This window comes from Wyeomyia smithii, chromosome 2 (genome assembly GCF_029784165.1).
Source record: "Wyeomyia smithii strain HCP4-BCI-WySm-NY-G18 chromosome 2, ASM2978416v1, whole genome shotgun sequence".
NCBI classification, from domain to species: Eukaryota; Metazoa; Arthropoda; class Insecta; order Diptera; family Culicidae; genus Wyeomyia; species Wyeomyia smithii.
The window spans coordinates 74,719,780-74,732,544 of NC_073695.1; the positions used below are offsets into that span (position 1 = coordinate 74,719,780).

General features: G+C 37.5%; 2 protein-coding genes across 2 annotated transcripts; one reads left to right on the forward strand and one right to left on the reverse strand.

Moving 5' to 3' along the window:
- The first annotated feature begins 2,745 nt into the window (after positions 1–2,745).
- LOC129724819 (clavesin-2-like) lies at positions 2,746–7,950 on the forward strand. The gene is made up of 2 exons (XM_055680021.1): positions 2,746–7,147; positions 7,206–7,950. The coding sequence occupies exons 1-2, from the start codon at positions 6,434–6,436 to the stop codon at positions 7,467–7,469; spliced, it is 978 nt and encodes a 325-aa protein (XP_055535996.1). The 5' UTR covers positions 2,746–6,433; the 3' UTR covers positions 7,470–7,950.
- On the reverse strand, positions 7,466–8,690 carry LOC129724820 (clavesin-2-like). The gene is made up of 2 exons (XM_055680022.1): positions 7,851–8,690; positions 7,466–7,790 (listed from the first exon to the last, which is right to left on the reverse strand). The coding sequence occupies exons 1-2, from the start codon at positions 8,574–8,576 to the stop codon at positions 7,557–7,559; spliced, it is 960 nt and encodes a 319-aa protein (XP_055535997.1). The 5' UTR covers positions 8,577–8,690; the 3' UTR covers positions 7,466–7,556.
- Between the last annotated feature and the right edge of the window lie 4,075 nt (positions 8,691–12,765).

Below are 12,765 nucleotides of genomic sequence, written 5' to 3' on the forward strand. Positions count from 1 at the left end.
GTGGTGGAATCTGCAATATCTTTCCTGATGAGAGCTTTTTAACACGAAAGGACTTTACGCTGCACAATAACTACAGAACGGATTTCACTGCAGTGCTTTAACATTCCCTTGAGAATGAGTGAAGCCTTTTGGTAGGATACCAGGCTGCGTTTTTAATCGAGTTTGTTTTGCATCTTGGAATGAAAAAAACAACAGGTGTTCGTCTGTTTTTGTTTTTTGAATGCTATTTAATGTCGTATTCATTTGTTTAGTGTGGCTTCACTTCAACCAGTGTATATTTGGAAGAACAATTCACATATTTTATTATGCGAAAAAAACCATTCATAATGAATTACGCCAAATAATTCGAGTAAACCTAGTATATTTTATATTGAAAATCAAAACCACCTCACTCATACACTCCGTATTCAAATTGTCTCTGTCCTATTATCTCAGCAGTGCGCACCGCGGTGTACCTTAGTGAGCAGCAAGTGTGTTAATTTTTCTACGAGCGACAGAAGCACAGCACAGACTATAAGAAAGGAATGTGATGCAAAAACAAAAAATACTCAATGCAGAGCTCATACTGAAGAAGAAGTGTGGGGTGTATTTAAACCCCGCTCTTTTTACATATTAAGGAGAATAACAAGCCTGGTCACCAGAATAATGATAACACTGATCGACACAAAGAAAAAAAGTACATTCCAAAGGCTCAAACCGGAAAAATGAAAGATTATAGCTATTCAACCATTCCTATGAATTTTGGTGTCCATAGCCATTACCAAAACGCGTCAACTTACGTGAGAGTGTCGTATAGAAATTGCTCGCCGGGTTCGTCGCTTTAATTGAGCTTTTGGATTGCAGTTGTGTTGACCAGTGTAATCAATGGTGAAATTCCTAAATAAATTTGATTAGAACAAATTGCACAAATAAAATCGCAGACTTTTTACTGATTTCGTCACATTCATGATGAGAGAAATTGCACATTTTCTCATGCTGAAGATTTTGCCTACATTAGTGTCGTAATATTTGAGAATTATCTCAGCAAACCAGCTTAATTGGAAATATTCAAATTCAGCGCTCGAATCCCTAAATTCGTGCCTGCCAAAATCTGATAGAATACATATAATTAACTACTCGTTCTTGTAAAAGTTGTACTTTGGAACAGTTTGTCGATGTAAGTCTCTGGACATTAGGGCACCCCGAAATGAAATCAGATTTTTCATAACAGGTACAGGGGAAACAGGTATAAAACACCTTCGGAGTATAACGCCCCAGTCGATTTATTCGGGAACATGCAAAATATAAGATATGAAAGTATTGGGAATCCCTTGCGATTCATGGGACCAAACTTCTATGCAAGTTTGACGGTTGTCGCATAGAAATTTGAGCTTCTTCAAATCTAAAGTCTGGCAGCATTTCCATAAGGTTTATCATACTACAGTCGAATCGCTTCATAGCGAAATTTCAAGGGACGTTACAGAGAAATGTCACAATAAAACGAATAATTTTAATGAATGTGCAGAAGGGACCATTGAGAATGTCGCTATAGAGAAATTTGTCGCTATATAAATTGTCGCAATAGACGGATTCGACTGTAGTTTATTAACTGGTATTTGCACTTATACATCTCAAATGAACAAATAAGCAGCTGTATCAAGAAAGAAACGGTAAGAATTGTATCATTTGAGTGAATATTCAATGTTTTCTGCTACACTACTGTTCCGGGCGCTATGCCCCACCTCTAGTCGCGCTAATATGGTTCATTGTTTTGTTTTGTTCGTATGACACTTAGTCAATAAAGCTTGATCCATTTAATGTTTGGTCGCACAAAATGGGAAAAATCTTCGTCAAAAAACATGTAGAAAAATTCTTGAGGTATCATTTGCAGTAAATTTATTGACCTTTAAAGAACACGAATTCAAACCACTTGGTGACATAACCCTTGGGCTTGGACGTATACAATTTTTGTCCTGGGAGCTGCGCGAAATCCGTTTTTACATATCGTCCATTAAAATGCAGTCGAATTTCTCATACAGCATCCTAGCGCGGTGTTTTGCAACGAGATTCTGCTTGAGGGTCCTGCTGGGGTGCTTACTGGCGTGGAACGACCGCAGGCCTTCACGCCGACACATTCGTACGGTGCCGAGAACTCCTTAGTCAAATCCGAACTGCTCTGCAGGCTTTCAATCGTAGCTGCTTGACAATCGTTCAACTTCTGCGGTTGCTGTGATCAGCGCGATCCAGCGTTAGAGTTTCGTTGAATCGTTTCAGCACGCTGCACAGTGCGTTGAACATATGGAAAGCTTGGACAAAAGTCGAAATCCTTCGTATAAGGCTTTATTTCAGCACAATTTCTATTTAAACGACTTTTTTTATAAAAAATACTATACAAAAGACCAAAACTTGATTTATCTCCTAGGGTAAGCCCCTCCTTCTTTCTAACTAACTGACAAAGCCTTAGTATAAAAGTTTAAGTTCGAATATTTCATCCTATCAGTTTCATGACTAAACCGTACCGATTACATACGCTAGGTGTTAGCAATTGAAAGGAGGAAAGACAAAATAGTACCGGTCATCTCGTGCCGGTTTCACCCGTAATGCTGGTGGCTGTTAGTAGTACATGGCTACTGCAAAATACTAAAATGGCTGGAGTTCTGGACAGACTAACCAGTAAACAAGAATAATCGGCAACTGGCACCTTTTGGTGCCTCGACGTTTTGTAAAAGACGCGTTGCAATTCCCTCTACTATTTGTTTTAATGGAATATAAGAATACGGTAGTCAACGTCATGCGGTCGCGTCTTGAATACCACCCTCCTACTATTTTCTAGTACCAATTATGGTACAGTCGAATTTCGCTCGTTGCACTAAATCCGTAGCCCATCTAGTGAAAGACTTTCAGTCATTGGGCTGAGCTGTCAAAGTTGCAAATCGATCAAGGAGCACACCGATTGTTTCTTGTTGTTGGAGTTGTTACTGGAAACGCAGCAAAGTTTTGCAATATCGCTATAGTTGGTTGACAAACTGCAAAACCATTCTTTAAGAATGATACTGCTTATACTAATTTATCTCCTACGTTTTCTGGGTTTTGTTCATAAATGATTGTTTTCCATATTAATATAGATTCGTTTAAAAGGTTCAAGAGGTCAAAATCTACAAAGGAATACGGAAAGTTCAGCATAAGGCCAAATTCAAAATTTGTTTGGCTTAAGCCTGTGTGATCATTTCAAGCCAGAGAAGTGCTCAACAATAACGTGTTCTCAAATACTCTCAAAAACAGGCAAAGCTCTACGTTGCATTTTTACGCCTGATAAACTTATACTGTTTCTCAAACAATTTATTCAAATATTGTTTTCATAAATGGACTAGAGAGTTTGAACAGTATTACAGTATTAGTATTACCAAACTGCTATCATTGTGTTGATTCGATCGATTTTTTTCTGTATGGACTTCCTCACTGCGACCAGAATCGTTGATCTTTTGTAAGATATGCCCGGGTGTCTGCTGTATCCCGCACTTCTATTTTCAGCAATACCGCTATTGAGAAGTGGCATGCTTATTATTATTTTTTATCAGTGCTTGTGTGTAATGTGATACTCTTTCTTCTACACGCATACTGTTTCTGCTATACCGAGCCTCGTTCCTCTTGCCAAATATCACCAATGATAATTCCCTGGAGAAGTTTCGTCGTGCGTCCTTCTGGCCAGTTTTATCGATAAAAGGCACCAATTTTTTTTAAGAGGAAGTCACGCAAAGGTTTTGTAGATTTCAGCGTAAAGGAAGGGTAACTATTGGGGAGCCTGAGAATAAACCCATGCTTAAAGCCCTTTTTGACATCGAATGGCCTGGTTCTACTAAGATTCGGACCCACGACCATCCGCTTGACAAAGCGGGCTCTGTAACCTTGCGGCTACCCAGCACCCTGTAGATTCACAACTGGCTCACTGGCTTTAGAAGCATCCTCCAATTCAAATACCATCGTTGTCGTGAAAACTGCATCATTTTTACTGCCAATTGATTGCTGATGCCACTTCTCATATAAGGTTTTGTATGTCTGGCGCGCAAGTTGACCTACAAAAATGCAAAAAAGTCTAAAATTCGCACAAATTAGCAGTTGAAGTTAATGTCTATTGTTTCTTTGCCTTTCATAGTAACTTTCAACGCGCTGTTTACGATTGGTTTGGGGAATTCGAGGCACTTCGCAATTGTTGCACCTGACCACGTTGCATTGTCAATGTAAGTGTGCAAAATTTTCTCTCGTCTTACGCGTTCCATTGTCGAAACCTTTTGATCCACTGACTCGAATTTGATGAGTTTTCTCCACTATGTAAACAAACCTTCTTCATAACTGCGCTGTCATTAGTTTCTCGTAATCGCCATTAGAGGCGCCACAGTAAATAGAAAACTGCGATCAAATAATAAGTGGATCTAACTAAATATATCACAATGGATCAACAGTTCTGGTCGCAGCGAAAAGGCCATAAAGAAAAAAAAGTGAAAACTTCAACTTAAGCTAACAGCGTAGATATTTGAAATCAGATTGAAATAGTAAAAATAGTTCTTTCAACACACTGTTTGAAAGCTCTCTTTCTCAGATTATGATCCACGATGCAAGTGCTCCATAGTGTTTTGGCATAGAACTACCTCTCTCAGGAAGTTCGGTTACGGGTGTAAAATGAATGGTCCCTTTTTGTTCAATATTCATAAGTCGGTTAGTTTTCAACGGATTTCCTTCGTTCCTGCAGTGCAGAAATCGATCAGAAAATTACACTGATTTACAAAAGCGAAAAAAGCTGCAAAAAAGCTCAAACTAGTTGTCCTGAAAAGATTATAGCTTTTTAACCATTCCTGGGAACTCTAGAGCCTCAACCTTTTTTTATCATTGCTGTGAAATGTAGAGCAGAAGTGCGTCAAAATGCCGCACGGTAAGTGTTCGCTGGGTTCGTCACTTCTACGTTGGGTTACCGGAAAACTCACTTAAGTCTTTAAAAAGGTTATCTTTACTAGGAGCACCAAAGTTCACAGGAATGTTTGAAAAGCTATAATCTTTTATGTTTTTTCAGTTTGAGCTCTAGGGAAAAACCTGTGTTATCCAGTGTTATCCACGCATCCGCCCAAATACAGATAACTGTAATTTGATTTTTCCAAATATTGTAATATTGGAAATTGTCAAACCTTGTTGAAATGTAGGCTTCGACCCCTGATTGATCACTTAATGTTTACTTCTCCTAGCAACATCTAGTCGACAGAATTATATACCTAGTTAACCGGGAATGCACTTTTTGGCTATATAAGGGCCTGCTTCTGCTCAAAGTAATCAGTTTACTAGTGGATGGCCACTAAAAGGATCCTAATTAAGAAGCAGTGCATAGCAGAAACGGCAATGGAGGTGTCTCATTTCACTATTGAATGATAAGATGGACGGTCACTCCGGTAAAACTCTACCTGCCGTCTAGTTTTTAGTTTGAAAACATTTTTTTATTGTGTTGTCAGAATACTTCATTCCTTAAATAGTTAAGCTGATATAAATAAAATGCTTTAATATAACAATTATTATTATTCTTAGCCTACCTGCCCCCTTTAACCTTTCTCACATTGAATGCTACATGACACGATGACTTCCTCTTGACGAGAAAAAGCTCATCATGTAACGTATCATGTAACGCGCTATCAAATATGTAAAAATAATATATAATAAATCACATAAAAACAAGGGGCAAAAAAAAAGTTGCACTGTGCAATCAAGTTGTTAACTTCATTAGGTTTTTTCACACAGTAGAAAATTGTGTATTCTCTGTTGTGTTATTCAATCATAATAGGATAAAATAAACTCTTTAATAGCTACAACTATTAAAAAATTAACATACAATTGACTTTACTTGCGTTGGGATCTGCGATCTGCTATGTTTATATTTTTATATCTGTGAAGAAGTGCTTAAAATTATTAAAGCCACTAAGGTACATGACAACTCTAGGTCATATTTCATAAACTGTAACTATTCTTGACATTACGGCAAATGAGGAAGAATAGTTCATCATTATATCTCAGTGTAAAAGTGGTATTTCGAAATCTAGAATATTATCATATTAATTTTCATAGGACCCAAACATACAGACATATCATAGAACCCAAACATAGAAAAAATAGATAAACTAGTTTAAAGTTTTCCATTTTAAAAATAATAATTAGTCTAACCACATTATTACTAGTGGACAAAACATTTGTACTTACTAATAATTGAAAAATTATTATCTCCTTAGTGTCAAGACCCGTCAAATTTCAATAACAACTAATTAATGTTTCTCTGTACCAGTCGTGAGTATCCAACTGACCTAGGACTTGCCACTGCTTATTGTAATACAATTAAAAACCAAACAAATTACCCACGGGCTGGGAAGCTACCGTTCAGTTCTCGTCAGCACGCGAACAGAATCGTGTCGTTCAATGCGCAATGGCTAGCTATTGCGTGGACAAAACTCCAGCCAGTTATGAACCGTATATATTTTCGCTTTCGGACAAGTATCGTGAACTAGCGCGAAAGGAGCTTGGTGAAGATGACGACATTCGACAGCAATCGTTGACACACCTCCGAGAATGGATTTCTAAACATCCTTACATTCGGAAGTGCCGAACGGATTCCGTGTTTTTATTGCGATTCTTGAGGTTCCGGAAGTTTTCTGTCCCGCAGGCTCAAGCTGCGATCGAACGGTACCTGGCCATGCGACAGACCTTCCCGGAGTGGTTTCAAAAGATGGATTCAAATGACCGATTGATGCAGGAAACCATAGACGATGAGGTTTTTAGCATTATGGGTCGTGATGAGGCAGGTCGAACTGTCGTTTGGATACGATTTGGACGGTTTAATGTGGAGAAGCTAAGTCAGGTAGCTATGTTTCGTTTTACGATGCTATTTCTGGAAGCGTTGATGGACGACGAAGAGGTACAGATCGGGGGTTACAGGGTTTGGGTCGATTACACCGAGAGTACGATGAAGCACTACGGTATATGGGGAATATCGGATTTAAAACTACTGATGGATGCAGTCAACCGGTCAATGCCGATTAGAATTCGAGAGATTCAAGGAGCGAAGCTTCCAAAATTTGCCATAGCGATCGCAAATTTGTTGTTGAGTTTCGCCTCTTCGAAATTGAAGAACAGAGTAACGGTAATTTGGCTTTCAAAGCAGTTTTGGCTTGGAATTAACGCTGCTCTTACCTTTTTAGTGCAATCCGACAGTGCTAGAGTCGAAACAATTCTTCGATAAATCATTATGGCCTCAGCAATACGATGGAGTGCTTGACTCAACCGGAATAGCAGGTAATTTGCGCAAACTTTTAGCAGAGAAACGTGCTGCAATTTTAGCTTTGGATGATATGGACATTGATATTGAACACTATTCGTCACTGTGGAATCAGCCCACCACTCCTACAGGTAGTGATATCGATGGAGGAATTGCCGGTTGTTTCCGGAAACTCAATGTGGATTAAACTTTGGTAATAAAATGATTATTACTATTTGCAGATGAGTGTATACATTATATATATGAAAAAAAAACAAGGTACATTTACAGTGAATCAGTCAATTTCCATTCCAAATTCCACATCTTCATCCCGACCTTGATGCCAAAAGCTAGCGTACGGTGTGACATCGATCATCATCTCATCGAGTTGAACCAAGGCATTCCGGTTTGTCTGCAAGCGTTTCCGCAAACGCTCTGTGATATCTCTCGCATCTTGAGTTCCTCCGTATTCCATCGGCAGCATTGACTGGTCCAACAGTTTTATCGCATCCTCCAGTGTTGCGTGAAACTATTGAATGTTAATCGAATATGAATTATAAGGGTCATTTCTTTTACCTCTCTAACTCACATGAATCCTTCGTTTCATCTCGGTGCTAGCAAGACTAACGATGAGATCACCAATCGCGGCTCCAATACGAGGCAGTCCGATAATGTGCACTTCTTGAACACGAACTGGTAAAGCATACTTCAAATGTTCCATGAAGTTTCTAATGTCCGATAACTTAAACAGTGTAAAGTGGGCCATTGCGGCGTCTTCGCAATCCACGATAGCAACGCCTCCTCCAATTTGAACCTGTTCATCGTCATAGAAAGCCTCCAACGCCATGTGGGTAAATCGGCCCAAATGATGACATGTATACTTAGCTGGGTCAAAGTTTCGCACTTTCACCAATGCTACCATCCGTCCACGCTCATCAAACCCCAATGGTAAAGCGCCTTCCGTCGCTACCAGCTGCTTCATGTATTTATCCTCCGGGTCCAGATTTTCGTACCATATTTTGAAAACCTGTCGCATAGACAGGTATCGTTCCAACATTTCGCAGGCATCCGGAAGGTTGAGTTTTCTCGCCCTCAAAAATCTCAACAAAAAAAGGGGATCCGTACGGCACTTGTCGATATGCTGATGTCGCGCGATCCAATCCCGCATCTGCTGGAGACATTGCTCTCGAGTCGTGTCATCTTCTCCCAGTTCTACCTTGGCCAGTTGACGATCTTCGTCTGTTAAATTACAACTGTTGTATGTTTTATACACGGCAGGATTTTTTTCAACACTAAAAGCTTCTGCACTTGCCATATTCCAAGACAGTCAACCACGGACTGTGCACCGGTTAAACTGTGTGCGGTGGACGTGCCTGCAAGTGGCATTAATAACTGCTATTTCACATCACTAACGCGGAAGAAAATGCAACGTTGTGGTATGGTATTAAGCATGAACTAAAATAATAACTGTAGGTGTGAGTGTGTAAAGAACCGCCTCTGTCCGTATAATCGAAAATGATACGTAAGCGACAATCACCTGGGAAATTATGTTGAGTTAAGACGCTTAATTTGAATATATTACCCAGAGAGTTAAATATAATAAAATATGTAAAAAAAAAATGTTAGGTCCGCCAAAAACATCCCCATAATTAATAAATTAATTTGATTTAATTTTAGCTAGAAGCAAACTAAAAAATAAATTTATTGGCAATTAAGTCTGTTTTCCAGCTATGACCACAACCGCAAGCGGTCTGTGCTGTAACAAGTTACCTTTGCACATTGCTTCTGCGCATAACTCTCACTTTTTATTCGTTTACGCTTGCTGCTGTGGTGACCATGAAAAACGTGGTTGTGGAACATTGTCCGCTAAACAAAACACGGACACGCAACAGATAGTAACTGTTCTGTGCGGTAATGTTTTATTGTTTCAAGCGTCAGTAAGACTGATGCTGAGTTCCAAATTCTCATTTCAATATACTTATTAATTACCGTGGAATGCGGTGAAATCGATCAGTGGGGTGAAATTGATCACCTGAAAATTCGTGATAAAAAATACTAATCAAAAGATATTGACCTTACAACACTAGGCAATGTTAACGTGGCCTTAAACGCAACTTTTGCATGATTCACATGCTTGTCAAAGTTAACCCTTGCATGCCCGGTGCAATTTTTCATATTTTCGAAAAATTCTTCTAACTCAGTCAAAACTCAATCAAATTCGTTCAAACAAGTTTCCAAATAACAAAAAAAGTATTGAATTTACTTAAAGTGATCTTAGTTGAGGGTTAATTACGTTAAATTTGGAGAAGTGAGTAAAGTTTGATAAAAGAAATACTGATGAATTAGCAGGAAACCACAAAGATTTTAATTTCAGAGCTAGTTTTTGAGCTTTTGCAACAAACCGAATTGAAATCGGTCTAACGACGATCAAATAAGAGCTAATTTAGCAAAAAGCAGCTCGTGAACCAAAATAAACAAATTTTAACCTGAAATATCGTTATTTTCGTTTCCAAATTGCTGGAAATTATATTTTTGCCTTTCTCCTAGAAAGGTATAGCAATCACTGGAAAAACCAAAGGTATGAAAGTGGTCCCAATGGCCGAATGTCATATACCACTCGACCCCATTCGACGAACTAAGCATTTTCTGTATGTATGTATGTATGTATGTGTGTATGTCTGTATGTGTGTGTGTGTGTATGTGCAACTTTTTTTTCTCACTCACTCAGAGATGGCTGGACCGATTTTCATAAAATTAATTGCAAACGAAAGGTCTAGTTGCGTCATAGATTGCTATTGAAGTTCATTGTAATCAGATTTTTAGTTTAGAGGTTATGTATCAAAATGTAAAAATCACGAAACATCAATATCTCAGAAACCACATAACCGATTTCAATAAAACTGGTTTCAAATTATCGAGCTGGCTCCAAAACCCTTAACTTTTAAATTTCGTTATGATTTAACATATGGTTCAAAAGTTATGTAAAGAAAAGTTATCCTGAGGTTGTTTAAACTCACTCATTTTTCTCAGAGATGGCTGAACCGATTTTCACAAAATTAGTGTCAAATGAAAGGTCTAGCTGCCCCATAGGTTGCTATTGAATTTCATTGTAATCGGATAGTAACTTTGTCCGTTGTTCATAAAAATGTGAAATCACATAATGAAAATAAACATATTGACTTTCTCCTAAGGATCACTGGCTAATTAAAAGGTAGAAAGGTGATCCAAATGGCCGAATGTCATATACTACTCGACTCAGTTTGACGAGTCGAGCATTTTCTGCATGTATGTGCACCTATTTTTGGCACTCACTCTGCTCAGAGATTGTCTGACCGATTCCTTCTATCTTGGTGTCAAATGATGGGCCTATTTCCCACTTAGGTTGCTATTGAATTTCATTGTAATCAAACTTTTAGTTTTGGCGCTGCGTCAGAATGTGAAAATCGCTTTTATATCTTAGAAGCATACATAGTTTAATTCAAATTAATAGGCTTTTAAACCCTTAGACAATGAATTTCATAATGTTTAAACATGTGGTTTGAAAGTTATAGAAAGAAATGTAACCCGCCGACTGTTTAAAACTATAGCTACGATCAAAATATGTGGCCTCAACATCATTTAAATTTGATATTGTACTATCTCAATGTTCGCGGCCTTGCTCGGGATTGAATTGGAAATTAAAAGTCATTTCTATCATTTCACTTTTTGCTTTTCTCCTAGAAAGGTATAACAATCACTGCAAAAACTAAAGGTATAAAATGCTCAAAAGGGCCGAATGTCGTATATCACTCGACTCAGTTCGACGAGCTGAGCATTTTCTGCATGTGTGTGTGTAACGCTCTCCCAATCTCACTAGATTTGCTCAGAGATGGCTGAACCGATTTCAATGAAATTGATTGCAGATGAAAGGTCTACTTGCCCTATAAGACTCAATTGAATTTTATTGTTATCTGATTTCTATTTAAGAGGTTATGTATCAAAATGTAAAAATCACGAAACATCAATATCTCAGAAACTACGCAACCGATTTGAACAAAATTGGTTTCAAATGAACGGGCTACCTAAAAAACCCTTGACTTTGAATTTTATGAAGATTGACCATGTGGTTCAGAAGTTATGGAAAGAAACGTATTCTGGAAACTATTTAATCTCACTCATGTTTCTCTGAGATGGCTGGATCGATTTTCATAGAATTAGTGTCATATGGATGGTCTTATTGCTCCATAAGACCCTATTGATTTTTTTTGCAAACGGATTATTACTTTTCCTGTTATATTTAAAAATGTGAAATCCAGCTATGAAAAGAAACATATTCCATAGACTACTTGGACTCACTCACTTTTCTCAGAGATGGTTGAACCGATTTCCACAAAATTAGTATCAAATGAAAGGTCTAGATGCCTCATAACACCCTATTGAATTTTGTTTTTTTTTTTTAATCGAACTGTAACTTCGTCTGTAATGTATCGAAATGTGAAAATCACAAAACTTCATTATCTTAGAAGCTACGATTTGAACAATATTGATATCAGATGAACGGGCTAGTTAAGGGTTAACTGATGAATTATGATTGAACACGTGGTTTCAAAGTTTGGCTGCCCTATACGTTTCCTTTTCATTTGATTGTAATCAAACATAAGCAACCGTTATGTTTTAATTTGTAAATCAACAAAAGTCTATTACCTCAAGTATTACACGACTTTTTTGAACATAGCTAGTGTCATACAAACGAGTCATCTAACAAACTTACAAATAACAAACTTCATAACAATTTAATGTGCTTTTCAAAAGTTTTGAAAAGAAAAGAAACTCAAAGACTATTAAACACTATACCTGCTTTGATATATATGGCCTCAACATGATTTAAATGTGGTATCGTACTATTTGAACGTTCCCGGTATCGCTCGTGATTAAATTGTTCGAAATTAAGAGTCATTTCTTTTATTTCGCTATTTCTTAAGCACTAACATTACGTCGAATTTCATATTCTATTTTTTAATTACAACATCAATATTTTAGAATCCAAAGAGTGAATATACCTTTATTGGATTTAAGCATTCATGTAAATCTTTTTTTACAAATAATAAGTTTGAATGAGAAAGGCTGAGTCTGACCGCTAGGTGGAATAATTTAGGTTTTAGGACAGAAATCATCATTAATCTTTAGCATATCGAAAAAAAGCACATTGCCAAAAGAATGTATGGATTTCAATGTGATCAATTTCACCCCAATTAACCTCATAGTACCTTATAGAAAAATCGAATTAATTTCATGAAGTAGACGATAGAAATTTCATCAATAGCCAAAGAGGTTTACTGGAGCACATAGTAGTACTTGTTCTAAAATTATACTATTTCGGGAAAAATGTACATGAAGCTAGTTGATCAAAAATTGTTATAAAAATTAATCAATTTCACCCCGTTCCATGGTACCTACAGAAGATGAGTAGCACTATGTATTGTTATTATGTATGTATCGAAGCACTATGTATTGATATTAAAACA

Coding starts and splice junctions, on each gene's coding strand:
- LOC129724819 (XM_055680021.1), top strand. CDS start 6,434: ATGGCTAGCTATTGCGTGGACAAAACTCCAGCCAGTTATGAACCGTAT. Junction 7,148..7,205: donor AATTGAAGAACAGAGTAACG/GTAATTTGGCTT, acceptor TTACCTTTTTAG/TGCAATCCGACAGTGCTAGA.
- LOC129724820 (XM_055680022.1), bottom strand. CDS start 8,576: ATGGCAAGTGCAGAAGCTTTTAGTGTTGAAAAAAATCCTGCCGTGTAT. Junction 7,791..7,850: donor AGATGAAACGAAGGATTCAT/GTGAGTTAGAGA, acceptor AACATTCAATAG/TTTCACGCAACACTGGAGGA.